At 39.8% G+C, this 13,347-nt stretch overlaps 3 protein-coding genes across 3 annotated transcripts; 1 reads left to right on the top strand and 2 right to left on the bottom strand.

Annotated features, from left to right (window-relative positions):
• The first annotated feature begins 1,787 nt into the window (after positions 1-1,787).
• Positions 1,788-3,735, top strand: LOC121984813 (UDP-glucuronate 4-epimerase 3-like). Its single transcript, XM_042537956.1, has one exon. It carries the CDS (start codon positions 2,163-2,165, stop codon positions 3,513-3,515), a length of 1,353 nt encoding a protein of 450 aa, XP_042393890.1. The 5' UTR covers positions 1,788-2,162; the 3' UTR covers positions 3,516-3,735.
• Positions 3,736-3,769: 34 nt separating this feature from the next.
• LOC121986806 lies at positions 3,770-4,779 on the bottom strand. Its single transcript, XM_042540743.1, has 2 exons — positions 4,726-4,779; positions 3,770-4,638 (listed from the first exon to the last, which is right to left on the bottom strand). Exons 1-2 carry the CDS (start codon positions 4,777-4,779, stop codon positions 4,051-4,053), a joined length of 642 nt encoding a protein of 213 aa, XP_042396677.1. The 3' UTR covers positions 3,770-4,050.
• Positions 4,780-6,501: 1,722 nt separating this feature from the next.
• LOC121984812 (enolase-like) lies at positions 6,502-12,158 on the bottom strand. The gene is made up of 17 exons (XM_042537955.1): positions 11,974-12,158; positions 11,681-11,744; positions 11,318-11,382; positions 11,054-11,101; positions 10,851-10,937; positions 10,686-10,766; positions 10,507-10,608; positions 10,345-10,425; positions 10,199-10,273; positions 9,241-9,303; positions 9,079-9,159; positions 8,750-8,944; positions 8,614-8,664; positions 8,085-8,173; positions 7,958-8,009; positions 7,812-7,868; positions 6,502-6,873 (listed from the first exon to the last, which is right to left on the bottom strand). The coding sequence occupies exons 1-17, from the start codon at positions 12,037-12,039 to the stop codon at positions 6,793-6,795; spliced, it is 1,338 nt and encodes a 445-aa protein (XP_042393889.1). The 5' UTR covers positions 12,040-12,158; the 3' UTR covers positions 6,502-6,792.
• Positions 12,159-13,347: the final 1,189 nt, after the last annotated feature.

Here is a 13,347-nt window from a genome sequence, read left to right as displayed (position 1 = left end):
TATGTTTGTTAAATGTTTAGTATACATGTATGTTTTTTTATTGTCGTAATTTAGCCCAGGGCATTTGAAGACTCTGGCTACACCATTGGATGAAGTCACCTATCTAGCACACTATCTTTCCCGATTTCAGACAGGATCATTTATCATAATATATTATTATGTTTATCATTATATTTTTTATATATTATCTTAAAAATATTTATAAATAAGTTTGTTACTTTACAACTATAAGTTTCTAACACCTTGGACATCAAACATTGATTGGGAACACTAGCCTCTATCGATGACTAGGAAGCAATCATGTTGTATCGTCGTCAAAACATACCTCACACTGCTGATATAATCATGCATGAGATGATTTTATTTCTTCTTTTATATATTAAGACCTACTAAACATGCTTGAATATTAAGAGACCTCCTACCTAAAGGGCTTGACATTTGGAGTTGAATCGACTTCCTGCCAGGCCTTTAACATTTGATTGGATCAACATGACACTAAACTAGACCAGTCTATTATACCATAAGTTGTCATGTACCAAGACTCATTTTTCTGTGCCTAAGTGACTTGTTCTTTGTACACTAATCATGCTCTACACCTCTTAAAGTTGTCTAAGTAGTGGATTACTCCTATGAGCTATGATGATGATGAATTTTGCTTTACTACTAAGAAAAGGGGAGAGTTCCTCAAATATCACGTTCCTAAATGAATAAAGATGACAACTTCTTGCCTAAGCAAGTGAATAGAAGACCATCCTCGAAATCTTTCTGTGTAATAATGACTTCGATGATCCACACCTAATACTAGTATTCGGAAACTCTCGATTGGAAGGAATCAAGGAAATTATCTTTCACTCTCTTAATTGGCTTACTCCCTTATGAACAAACAGATTAAGTGATTTAAATTTGGCTTTTTCACAGGACAAAATGGATAGAAAAAATCAGTTAAACTCATTTAGGGATAAAAACTTTAAAGTTTTGTTCTTTCTTAAAGGGATGACTCAAAGGTTGAACATTTCTTGGAACCTTATTGTAACATCTTTAAGCTGTTCATTGTGTTGTGTATTGTTCTTTAAGCCTCATCCTCTTCTTCGTGGTAGAGGATTAAACTCATTTTTTTTTTTAAAAAAAAGCGAAATATATATTTAAAAAACTCCTGCTCCTTTTCATTTTCTAATGAGAGGCCCTGCTGTTTCTTTACAAAAGATGTCTACTAATTTAATACTTGGGAACTATTTTTTTTTATCTTGTTCAAGTACTTGAGCAATAAAAATCTGTTGGTCGAGTTATTTTCTAGTACTAAATTTTAAGAAAGGCCCTCGTATCCATACTGTCGCATTCATTACCCTCAGCATTGATATAATTTGTAACTATATAATTTTCTTAACTAATATAAAATATCTTGTTAAGAGTCCGTATAAAAGATTACTTTACTAGGATAAAAATATCCTCTGTTATTTATCTTTTTATACTGGACCACTTGAGGATGAATATTATCACTTTTTCTCTAAAACTACCGCATTCATTTCTTTTTAAAATAATATTGAAATTGTCTGTGCTAAAAAGGAAATATGCAAGATTTTAAAAATAACAATTAAATATTCCAAGATTTTAACATTTTTTTTTCAAAAATAAATAAATAAATAAATATGCAAAATAGTAGTTGTGAGACATCAAAAACAAGGTTTTTTTTTTTTTTTTTTTGTAAAAAAAGAAAAAGGATCCATCCATGGCCTATGAACCCTAATTGCATGGGCCCCACTTGGGCTGCTCCCCTTGCGAGTGCAACCCTCCTCCTCACCCGTCGATTCGCTTGCCCAACAACCAAAACCTTAGAAGAAGCAAAGCATTCGCTCACGACAGCCTTTGCCACAATCTCAAGCCACAAATATATAGATAGATTCCATCTTCTTCCATGGACACCATCACCACCACCCCCCGCCGCCGCCGCCGTCACCAGCAAGTGTTAGGAGGAGCCGAAGTTGAAATTTTGATGAAATTTCTTTTGATTTGATAGTTCAATTCCAACAGCAAATTGATAGGGCCTCCGTTGAAGTGAAGGCCGAACCTTTGATTCAACAAATTTGAAGCAACCAAGGAGGAGGAGGAGGAGGAGGAGCAGGAGCAGGAGGAAGGAGGCAAGAGAGGATCTTGTTGCCGTGGTCATGGACGCGGACGCCGCCCCTTCCATCCCCGGCAAGTGGAAGTTGGAGAAGCCCCACCACCACCACCGCCACCACCGTCTCCTCCACCGTTGGCAAAGTCTGCCAAAATTGGTCTTTTGGTCTTTCTTCGCCCTCGCCCTCTTCTTCGCCCTGTTCCTCCTCTCCCCTTCTCCCCGTTCCCACCCTTCTTCCTCACCCTCCGGCACCCGCCGCTCCCTCGGCATGAGCACGAGTCCCTCCTGGGGCGGTCCTGCCTGGGAGAAGCGCGTCCGCTCCTCCGCCCGCGTGCGCCGCGCTTCCGGGAAGTCCGTCCTCGTCACCGGGGCAGCCGGGTTCGTCGGGATGCACGTGGCCGCCGCCCTCAAGCGCCGCGGCGACGGTGTCCTCGGCCTCGACAACTACAACGCCTACTACGATCCCGACCTGAAGCGGGCGCGCCAGGCGCTGCTCGACCGCGCGGGCGTCTTCATCGTCGAGGGCGACATCAACGACGCTGCGCTGCTCCGCAAGCTGTTCGACGTGGTGCCAATATCTCACGTGGTGCACCTCGCGGCCCAGGCCGGCGTCCGCCACGCCCTCACCGACCCCGGTTCCTATATCCACTCCAACGTCGCGGGGCTCGTCGCTGTGCTGGAAGCCGCCAAGGCGGCGGACCCTCAGCCCGCGGTCGTATGGGCCTCTTCCTCCTCTGTCTACGGGCTCAACTCCAAGGTCCCTTTCTCAGAGGCCGACCGCACCGACCGACCGGCGTCGCTCTACGCCGCGACCAAGAAAGCAGGGGAGGAGATCGCCCACGTGTACAACAATATATACGGCCTCTCCATCACCGGCCTCCGCTTCTTCACCGTCTATGGCCCCTGGGGGCGGCCCGACATGGCCTACTTCTTCTTCACCCGCGATATCCTCCGTGGGAAGCCCGTCTCCATCTTCGAAGGCCCTGATCACGCGACGGTCGCCCGCGACTTCACCTACATCGATGACATCGTGAGAGGCTGTGTCGCTGCCGTCGACCACGCTGGGAAGAGTACTGGAAGCGGTGGAAAGAAGCACGGTCAGGCACCCTTCCGAATCTATAACCTCGGCAACACTTCCCCTGTTTCCGTCTCCGATTTAGTCTCCATCCTCGAGCAGCTTCTCAAGGTTAAGGCCGTCAAGAAGTTTGTGAAAATGCCCAGGAACGGGGACGTACAATTCACCCACGCCAATATTACGCTCGCGGAGAAGGAGCTTGGTTACCATCCAACGACTTCCCTCCATTCCGGACTCAAGAAATTTGTTCGTTGGTACCTCGAGTACTACTCCACATCCTTAAGCAAGCAGGCCAGCGAAGAAGATAGAAGCATTAGCAGCTAGCTAAATTGATAAAGCATGTGAGAACAACTAATCAATTGCTGTGCGATTGAGGTGGTTTAGCTTCTCCTTCTGCTTTCGCTGCAAATTTCTCTCCTTGAATTTGGTTCTATTAGTCTTTTTATCAGCTTCTAGTTCTTCCTTTCTGAGAGCCATTGTTGCATGGCTTTCACTGAATCTGTTCTTGCGAAGAGACAGTAGCTCACCGTTTCTCTCAGTTCAATAGTTCTCTTCTTGCATCATTTTTATTCAACTCCCTCAATTTGTGTTTTATTTTTGGTTTATTCATCTGGCCGATCAGTTTGCCCCGTTACTACAATTGGTGATGATTCAGATATGGCATTGTAATTCCATGGAAGAACTACCTTTCCTTCTTATTTCTAGTTTATTTTAAACATGTGGGTGGACTAGTCATCCCGATTTAATTATCCTATTATTTTGCATAATTATTCCGTCATCCAACAATTTTAATTAGATTAAAGCAGAGATGGATTGATCAGCAATACTGCGATATATTAACCCATAAATTAGCAGTGGATTAAGAAGCTTCGATCCATTTCTTCCGAGGCGACGTGATCCTGAACACGTGCTCCTCGCCGGTGCACTCGTCCACCCGCACCACCCACTGGATCCGCCTCGCCGCCGTCAGCACCCTGCACACCCTCAGCCCGCCGCCTATCGGCAGCAGATCCACTCTCAGCCCCCCGCCGCTGCCCTCGACGGCGGGCAGGTCGCATAGTGCGGCGTTGCGGACCACCACGAGGCCGCCGCCGGCCTCGGCTGCGCCCGCCTGCGCCGCCCCGAAGACGCGCGCGTGGTTCTCGAGGCGGCAGTCTACGAGCACAAAGTCTGCGCCTGCGGGGAGGAGGCGGGCGGCGTCGCCGACGACGAGGTTGACTGGGGCGGTAAGTTCTGGGCCGAGGAACTCAATCGAGGCCCGTAGCTCCTCGGGCCCACGGACGATGCAGGCCGCACGGCCGCCTGTCTGCTGGGCCGCCGTGAGCAGCGCGAGCGTCGTGGGCCCGGCCGGGCCCGCAGGCACGTCGACCAGCAGACGGGCGCCGCCACCGGCGGCCAACGCCGACACGAATTCCGCCACGTCGGGCGCCGCTACCTTGTTCTTCCCCTACAGTGTAAAATAATGAATCAATCAATTAGCATCAGTAACTAATTAATCCAATCAAATTAAGAAGAAGCTTAAATATTTGGTCACCAATTTGAGGGTTCGAAGAAAGGCTTTAGTGGCGTTCTCTGCAGACCAAGCCATCTTCCTCTTCTTTCTTCCTATCTTCATCTTCTCATCAAATGTATTTATAAGCTCTCAGATGGTCGTAAATTATTCAACATATTTACCATTTTTAAATATTTTAAAACATTTATTAATTAAAAGAAAAAGTACCTTTTAAATAATCGCTTAATTAGTAAAATGGCATGTGAGAAAGACTCGGAGAGTGCTGAGGTCGGCAGGAGAAGCCTATACTATTCACTATTGTTAATAATTACTTGAATGACTAATTAAGCAAGTGTTTAATGCTAATCTTCGTGCCTAATTTAAATATTACATATTTAAATATTCGATGCCGCCCATCTGCCCATGCATGCATCGTGACCACCACGAAGATCGATGCGGCAGACTTAATTATACTCCGGCGTTCTAATAATAAAAATTATTAATTACATTTATTATTTTCATAATTACGCTGCCTTTGTCTCCTATTTGTTGGTTAATTATATTATTTTAAGGCGGTACCGGTACAACGTACACATGCATGCTCCCTTCCCCCAAATATTCACGCATGAGTTGTGATGCCTCCTTAACTGAACCGGACGGACCCGGTCAGACCGAATTAAAATGAATGCCAAGTGTGTAGCACGATTCAGGGACATAATAATATACTTAGGGATTCAGTACCTCCTAATTTATTTATTTTCCATTTTCAAAATAAGTTAAATATTTTATATAATTTTTCTTTTCGGTAGAATGGATGACCCAAAATGTTAAAGACTAAAATTTTTCACTTGGGCACTTGCTCCACAATGTAAACCGAACCAACGATGTGGATTTGGTTTAATGTTGATTCGAAGAGGGACAAGGCATGGCTTGATGGATTTTAATGGAAGTAGATAAGGAGAAAGGGAACATCAATATTAATTATTTGTCAGTTGATAAATATGGCAAATCCTACAAGGATTTGCCTTGTCGGACAAGGTGGATTCTCTGTATACGGCACAGAATATGCGAATGTAATTGTTCTTTTGTTCCAGACTTCTAATGGGGCATGTTGGCATCGAACAAATACAGCGTGCTTAATAAAGCATTTGTTCTTTTTTTATTCAAATATGAAACTGCCAATTCATGTTTTAGGAGTTCTAAAGATTTTCTGCTTCGAAATGAAACATACAAATCACACGATCCAAATAATCAAGATTTGCATCAGTTCACTGGCTAGTTACTTCTCAACTTAAATAGCTTCTCTTGAGATGCAGCTGATGATTAGTGACGTTAATCAGTATGTAATGAGTTTTCATCTAGATACATATAATTAGTCACTGATATTTGATGATTTATCTTATGCAACTGGACAAGATTAGAGAATGCATTAACAACATTTGTTAGAATCCACCACTTTAAATCATACAATAAATGTAATGTCCATAAAACATGAGAACCTCTGCCATGGCGAAAAACTCATCTCCTAATATAATATACAAGCAAGAAAAAAACAAGAGCAACATATTATGTAAATCAATGCCACAGAGAATTCAATATTAACGAATATAAAACACTAAGGCAAACTTGTTGCTGATTCAAAGTGCAATTTCTTTAAAACACTAGCAGACACTTTGCCTCCGCAACTTTCTAAACAGTCAAAGATCCCTCTGTAAAAAATCATCCAAATATTTTATTCATAAAATAAATAAATGACTCAGATTCAATTAAGAAGTGCAGATTCTATGGCTTCTCAAGTCTATTGCCGGCTAAAACAAATGATGGAAAATGCATCTAGAATAAGAATTGCCAGTAAACGGCTGCAAACAGAGCACAGAAATGTAAATGATAATTTGGTACGTTGGTGAGTTTTTTCAGGATCCAAAACTCATCTCATACATCAAGATTAATAACATAATAAAAAGAGAACTATTGCAGTAATGCATTGCGCCGAAGACAAACATGTCCGCTGGAAATTATTGCTGAAAGCAAACTAACTACTGTAGCCAAAATCAAAACTCAGCTGATGATGAACAACAGCTGCCTTTAGCTTCAGCGAGGCATAATCATTTAGTAGGGCGGGACGGGAGCTCTGAACTTGGCTCCTGCGTAAACTGCCGCAGCACCTAGCTCCTCCTCAATTCTCAGTAGCTGTGCATGCAGCCCCAAGATTAATGGTTTCAGAAAAAAGAACCAAAAATAGTGAAGGGTTAGAGAAAATAAACAAATATTTTCATAATTGTTGGACCACGAGCCAGATTTACTTAGTATAAGTTAAAAAAAATGCAATTGGCCAATTTTGATGTTTAAAAAGTATAACACAGTTATCATATATCAAATTACAGCCAATAGAATTACAGTACTGTGGAGTCCTTCCCAGAAATTTGCTATGCTGGGATCCTTCGAAGTTGTATGATCCTAGCAGGATTTAATCCTCACCCTTCCAGTTGTATGAACCCAGTGGCTTTTTCACACAAATTGAGGACCAGATGCAACGAACAGAACTTCTATGAAGAAGGTCCTTAACAAACATACAAGCAGGAAATTCCTAGACACTGATAGATCAACTCAGGGATTAAAACCTGCTTGGATGTAGAAGGTAGAGTAGATACAGTTCGCACATTTTGGATACTACATAAAGTAGAACTTGACTACAATCGGCCACTCAAACCCTTTCAGAAATCCCCAGCTATGATATGAGAGGTAGACATGGATGAGAAGTATGAGTTGGTGGAAGGAGGAAAAGTAAATAAAAGAGTGGAAAAAAAAGAACTATTGGTACATGATGATCTTAAATTTCTTAGTTCTATTACTCCTAGAAAACAGGGTAAAAAATTGACACTTCTCTCATTTTTCTCTTCGCTTAAATGAATAGATAGATAACTTAGCTAACTCAACCAAGGTTAACTTAATGCAACCATAAGCTGGGTTAGGGTAATCCATTTCTATTTTTGTATTTAGTCCACAAGGCAAACCAAATTGGTAGAGGACTATTCCTGAGCATTCCAATTGTCGGACTGGTCTAAGGTTTAATAATTATGGTAAGATGACAACATCCACATCACTAGAACTGGCTTGGTGTAGCTTACCTGGTTATACTTCGCAAGGCGCTCAGAACGACATGGAGCTCCAGTCTTGATTTGACCCTGTTGAATAAATATATCTCTCAAACATCAGAGACTTATCACAAGTAGATACCATGAAATCACTGGTATGTCTGAGATGAAGTACATACTGTTGCTAAACCAACTGAGAGATCAGCAATAAAAGTATCTTCAGTCTCACCACTGGAACATAGAGAAATAATGAGTTAAATGCAGAGATGAGTTTCAAAAATAACTAGACATGAACGAAGAACATACCTTCGATGGCTAGCCATCACTCCCCACCCAGCATGCTTTGACATTTTGACAGCTTCAATACTCTCCGTAACAGACCCAATTTGATTTACCTAAAAAACCATGAAAAGAAAGAACAAGACACATCAGCTATGAGAACCTTATGTCATTAAGACAACTAAAGGCTTCTATATCTTCAATAAGAAAGGAAAATGGTAAAATGAACTAGGTGAAACACCATAGTATTTACAATTCAAGATGTTGTCTAAATATAAAGAACTGGAGCCTAGTATGATTTTTAAATTTCAAACTGATTTTAGATGTGTTTTCTCATTCAGAATTAGCTTCTTCACAATTTTTCATATTTCATTGTTGCTTCCTGTTAACAATTCTGTCAAATTTATTGCAGCAGCTATACTTTTCTGTCTCCCACTGTCAGAACATATGTTCTAAGTTGATCTAAACCGAATTCTTTTCTTAAAGCCCACCACATAAACAACTATCCTCTCCCTAAACATGGAACAAAAGCAAAGGAAACCAGTTAAAGTAGTACCTTCAAAAGAAGAGCATTGCAGGCCTTTTCCTTTATTGCCTTTGCAACTCGCTGCAGAAATAAATTGTATGAAAAAAAGGATCACAAACAAAAGAAAATACATTGGGCCTTTAACAATTTCCAAGTAGAAGATTACTGTTGGGTTGGTGACAAGTAGATCATCTCCAACAATTTGCACTTCCTGTCCAATCTCTTCTGTCATCTTTGCATAATGGGTCCAATCATCCTGATCAAATGGGTCTTCAATTGACACAATTGGGTACTCATTCACAAAGGACTTGTAGACATTTTTCAAACCGTCTCCAGAAATTTTTTGAGAGCCGTCATTGTTCTGCATTAACATACTTTCTTGTCAGCACGAATAGTGACAGGAAACAGCTAGAAGAAAATATTATGACTGACGATTGGAGTGTCTAAAATTGCAGCAAGTCATTTGTCTAATTCACCAATGGAAAAAAAGTTTACCTCCTCCTTGAAATTGAGATCATAAGTCTTATCTTTCTCACTATAGAATTCTGAAGCCGCAACATCCATGCCAATCAGAACCTGCAGAAATTCCCAAACACAATGAGATAATAGAACTTTAAGCACCCTCAATAGATAAATATATGGATGGCAGCAACATACTTTTCCAGTGTAACCAGCTTTAGCTATAGCTGTCTTCAGAAGTTCAAGACCTTCCTTGTTCTCCTGAAATTTCAAAGAAATATCACACTCCATAGGGAGTAAAAAGAAAATGTAGTTTTAGCTTTTAATTAAAATCTCCAATAAGCAAGTATACCTTAGTCTGACATTGACCAACTCAAGCAGGCTACAAGTTCCAATATATTCAATGGTAAAAAAACTTATATCATGGACTAAAGAAAAATCCTTAGGAAGATCACATTGGAAATGCAGCTAAACTGTAGATTTTCATAAGCTTGATGTATATTGATTCTAAAAAAGAGGTCAATATAGATACAAAAAAAAAAAAGTTCCAAATTAAAAAATGGAAAAAGAACTGACTGTTCCAAGAGAAATCAAATTTCAGAACAGAAAGGCAGAATAGCAAGTCAAGCAGTAAGACAATTACTACTTATGCTTTTAACAGAGCTACTACTTTGCTATACAGAATATAGCTGAACATATGAACAATCTTAGCCACGTGTCAGACCCAAGCTTCTGTTTGATTAGTGGCTAGATGCTAATTTATTGGCAAATTCCAATTGGTTGGAACATGGTACATGATCAAAAATCAAAGCAACTGCTAACTGAGACCAGTTCACAGAGGATCTGATTGGCTGGATGGTACCAATTAATCAGTGAAAGACTAGTAACCACCAAACTCACCGGTACCATGTCTGGCCTGTTCCAAGCTTGCAGGCCAATTGAGCAATATCCCCATGCCAAACTAACAGGCCTGGGTGGATAATCAAACCAAGCCAAAAGTGGCTAGCTTAATTCCAAACGTGCAATGGGTCTACTTATTATGACATTTGTCATGAAAATGAGCTTACTTCGAAACAAGGAATTATATATTATAGTTATCATAAAAATCAAATAAACATCATACGAGGTCTCATAAGAATTACTAAGAGCAACACACCAGAATGTTGGGAGCAAAACCACCTTCATCTCCGACATTAGTGGCATCCTGTCCATACTTCTTCTTGATCACAGCCTAAACACAAGAAAATTGTATCCTGATGTTCTTAAAGAAGTGAGTAAAACAAGTCATACCACAATACTAACCTTCAGATTGTGATAAACTTCTACACCCATTTTCATGGCTTCCTTGAAACAAGAAGCCCCCACTGGAAGAATCATGAATTCCTGTCATAAAAAGAAACTCGAGATAAGCAACATAACTACCTTATACACAGATGTGAAACCGACACCTCTGAGGGTTCTAACCTGCATAGCAAGCTTATTTCCAGCATGTGATCCTCCATTGATAACATTAAATGCAGGAACAGGCAAGACTAAGTTCTTGTTTCCGGCAAGATTTGCTATGTGCTACATCAAAAAAAAAATATATATATATCAGAAAATTTTAAAAGCTACTCAGAGCGGCGTCTAAAACTTTTACCAACCTGATAGAGTGGAATTTTCTTCACACTTGCACCTGCTTTACATACAGCAAGTGATACTGCCAATATGGCATTGGCACCAAGCTGAAGCAATAATATTGAACCCAAATAATGAATTATTAAAAACTAAAGGAAAAAAAACAACAATGACTTGATAGAGCAATTAACCTTCTGTTTGCACCAGCCCCATTCATTTTGAGTACCATCAAGTTGTTGGACCATGTAATTATCAATCTGTGCTTGCTCAATAGGATCCTGGAACAATTTAAACATGCATGTTTGATAAGACTTTTATATTATAAATGTAATAATAGAATGAGGAATAAATATAAAATACAGAAAGGAGAAAAAGCTAAGGACATTAGGCATACCTTGCCGATCAATGCTGGAGCAATTACTTTATTCACATTCTCAACAGCCTAATACAGAATGGATAGAGATTTTTTATCATGTTACTAAAGGCATACAAAAAGAAAGAAAAAAAACATATGGTCGAACATTCAAAGAATATTGAGAACATGTGAACCAGCTGTCAGAGCCTTTGGTGAACCATGGACAAACATATGCAATCAACTGAAATAAAATAGGAACCCGGCAGGAATGATTGAGCTAATTCAAACAGAAACAGTAAGAACCTTGAGGACGCCCTTTCCGAGATAATCTGATCCTCCATCTCTCAGCTCCAGTGCTTCATATGCACCTTCCATACCAACACTTTTAATCAGCATCTTAAGAACTCGTAAATTTAAATGAAGGAAATATTGCAATCTACCAATCCAAAATTTGACATTAACCAGAAAAAATAAATGTATTCAGCCTTCTGTTTCGGATGATAATTATAAATAATTAAATCGCTTAAGAAGTGCAATATAAAACATCTTTATAGACTACTTGACAAGTAACTCAAAAGCAAATCTTTTTTGAGCATCTGAAGCCTTTCGTTAGATATTTCTATAAGTATGCCTGATCAATTTTACTGACTTGCTATAATAGGTTACCTGTGGATGCACCACTGGGGACAGCAGCCCTCGCAAAGGTCCCATCGTCACATGTAAGATCAACCTGAGCCGAGAACCACAATAGACAATTAACAGCGAAGAATTTGTTTTTTTTCTCAGTCAAACAACATCAAACCTCAAAAATCCCAAACGTATAAATCAAATCCAAACTCAAACATGAGATCATCAACATTGCAGACCCCTCGCGACAGATAATCGCAAAAACACAAAATCCAAAACCCTAATATCGACGACCAATCGAAGAGAGAAACAGAGATGGAGGAGAATCTAACCTCGACGGTGGGGTTTCCTCGGCTGTCGAAGATCTGACGAGCCTTGACGGATTTGATCGCCACCATTTTTTTTCTCTCGATCTGATTAACTTGGATCACAGGAAATGAGTGGAAAGTGGGTTGTTGGCGGCTCTAGCTCGCTTGCCCTGAGGACTTATAGATAAACGCAACCCTGAGGAAAGTGAGTTGGAATGGAGGAGCATCTCGGAGACTACGGACAGTGAGCAGGCGAATATTCGACTTTTTAGAAATTTACACGTGAAGAAATTGGACTTAAAAAAAAAAAAACAAAAGACGTCTTTTATTTTATTTTATTTTATCATAAACTAAAAAAAATCTATATAAAAAAATGTCAAAAATATCTTATTTTAAGTTTTTTCTAAACAATTTTTATCCAATCACTTTTGTCCTAACTTCTTCAAGTTATAGCTAGCCAACCTCATGTTAAAACAATTTTTTTTAAAAAAATAAAAATTACGGTGTCAATTCGACACCATCAAATTATAATAATAGACAATCTAAAAGCTATGATATTATAGGTGACTCTTTATACATTTCAGTTGACTAAAATCTCATGGAGTTAACACTCCTATTTTTCATTTTTTTATATGAAAAAATATTATATGGCACATCAAAGTATAAAAAGTGATCTATAATAACAATTTATGTCTGACACAATATTATATCATAATACATCTTTAAAAATCTATACAACATGTATACTCATACTCCTTTAAAAATCTATACAACATGTATACTCATACTCCTAAACATCTGTTCAACATCCAATTCCTTATCCTCAAATACTTTTTATTTCTAGTTCTCCACATATAGTATGTCAATGAAGATAAAGTCAAGTGTCAAACCTTTGTTAATATCTTATTTTCATGGTAACATCTCCTAAACACCCTCAGGACTTATCTGAAAATAGACATCTCTGTTGCATATGAAGTCAATCTCTGACTGTCTTCTAAAGCTCAACAATATGGGCACCTAAAAAATGAATGATTCTATGTCTCCAGTATTTGTCTACAAAATGTGCCCTATCGATCCTCCAAGTACTCCTACTTGTCTCTAGTGTGAAGGTGCTCCAAGGCAAGCATCAAGTAGTAGCATGATTAAGTTGCAGGTAAGTCTTCCACATCGTTCGGGCCCATACCTTTTTTATATTGGGATGTCTAAAAAGGTCATATGTCCAAGCCACTCTTCCATCCTGTGCAAACCAATCCTCTAGTCTCTGTCCAGCAACAACAAGTAAACCCACATCTAAGAGAATTCAGTCCCATATCAGTACAAACTTGTTAATCAGGAGAGAGTCGGTAGGGGCTACTTCCTAGAACCACTCATATGCCCGCCTCAGATACATGTGATTAA

Source organism: Zingiber officinale, chromosome 5B, assembly GCF_018446385.1.
Source record: "Zingiber officinale cultivar Zhangliang chromosome 5B, Zo_v1.1, whole genome shotgun sequence".
In the NCBI taxonomy this organism is placed as follows: domain Eukaryota; kingdom Viridiplantae; phylum Streptophyta; class Magnoliopsida; order Zingiberales; family Zingiberaceae; genus Zingiber; species Zingiber officinale.
The sequence above is the reverse complement of the archived record's forward strand: the minus strand, read 5'-3'. Positions and strand labels throughout refer to the sequence as shown.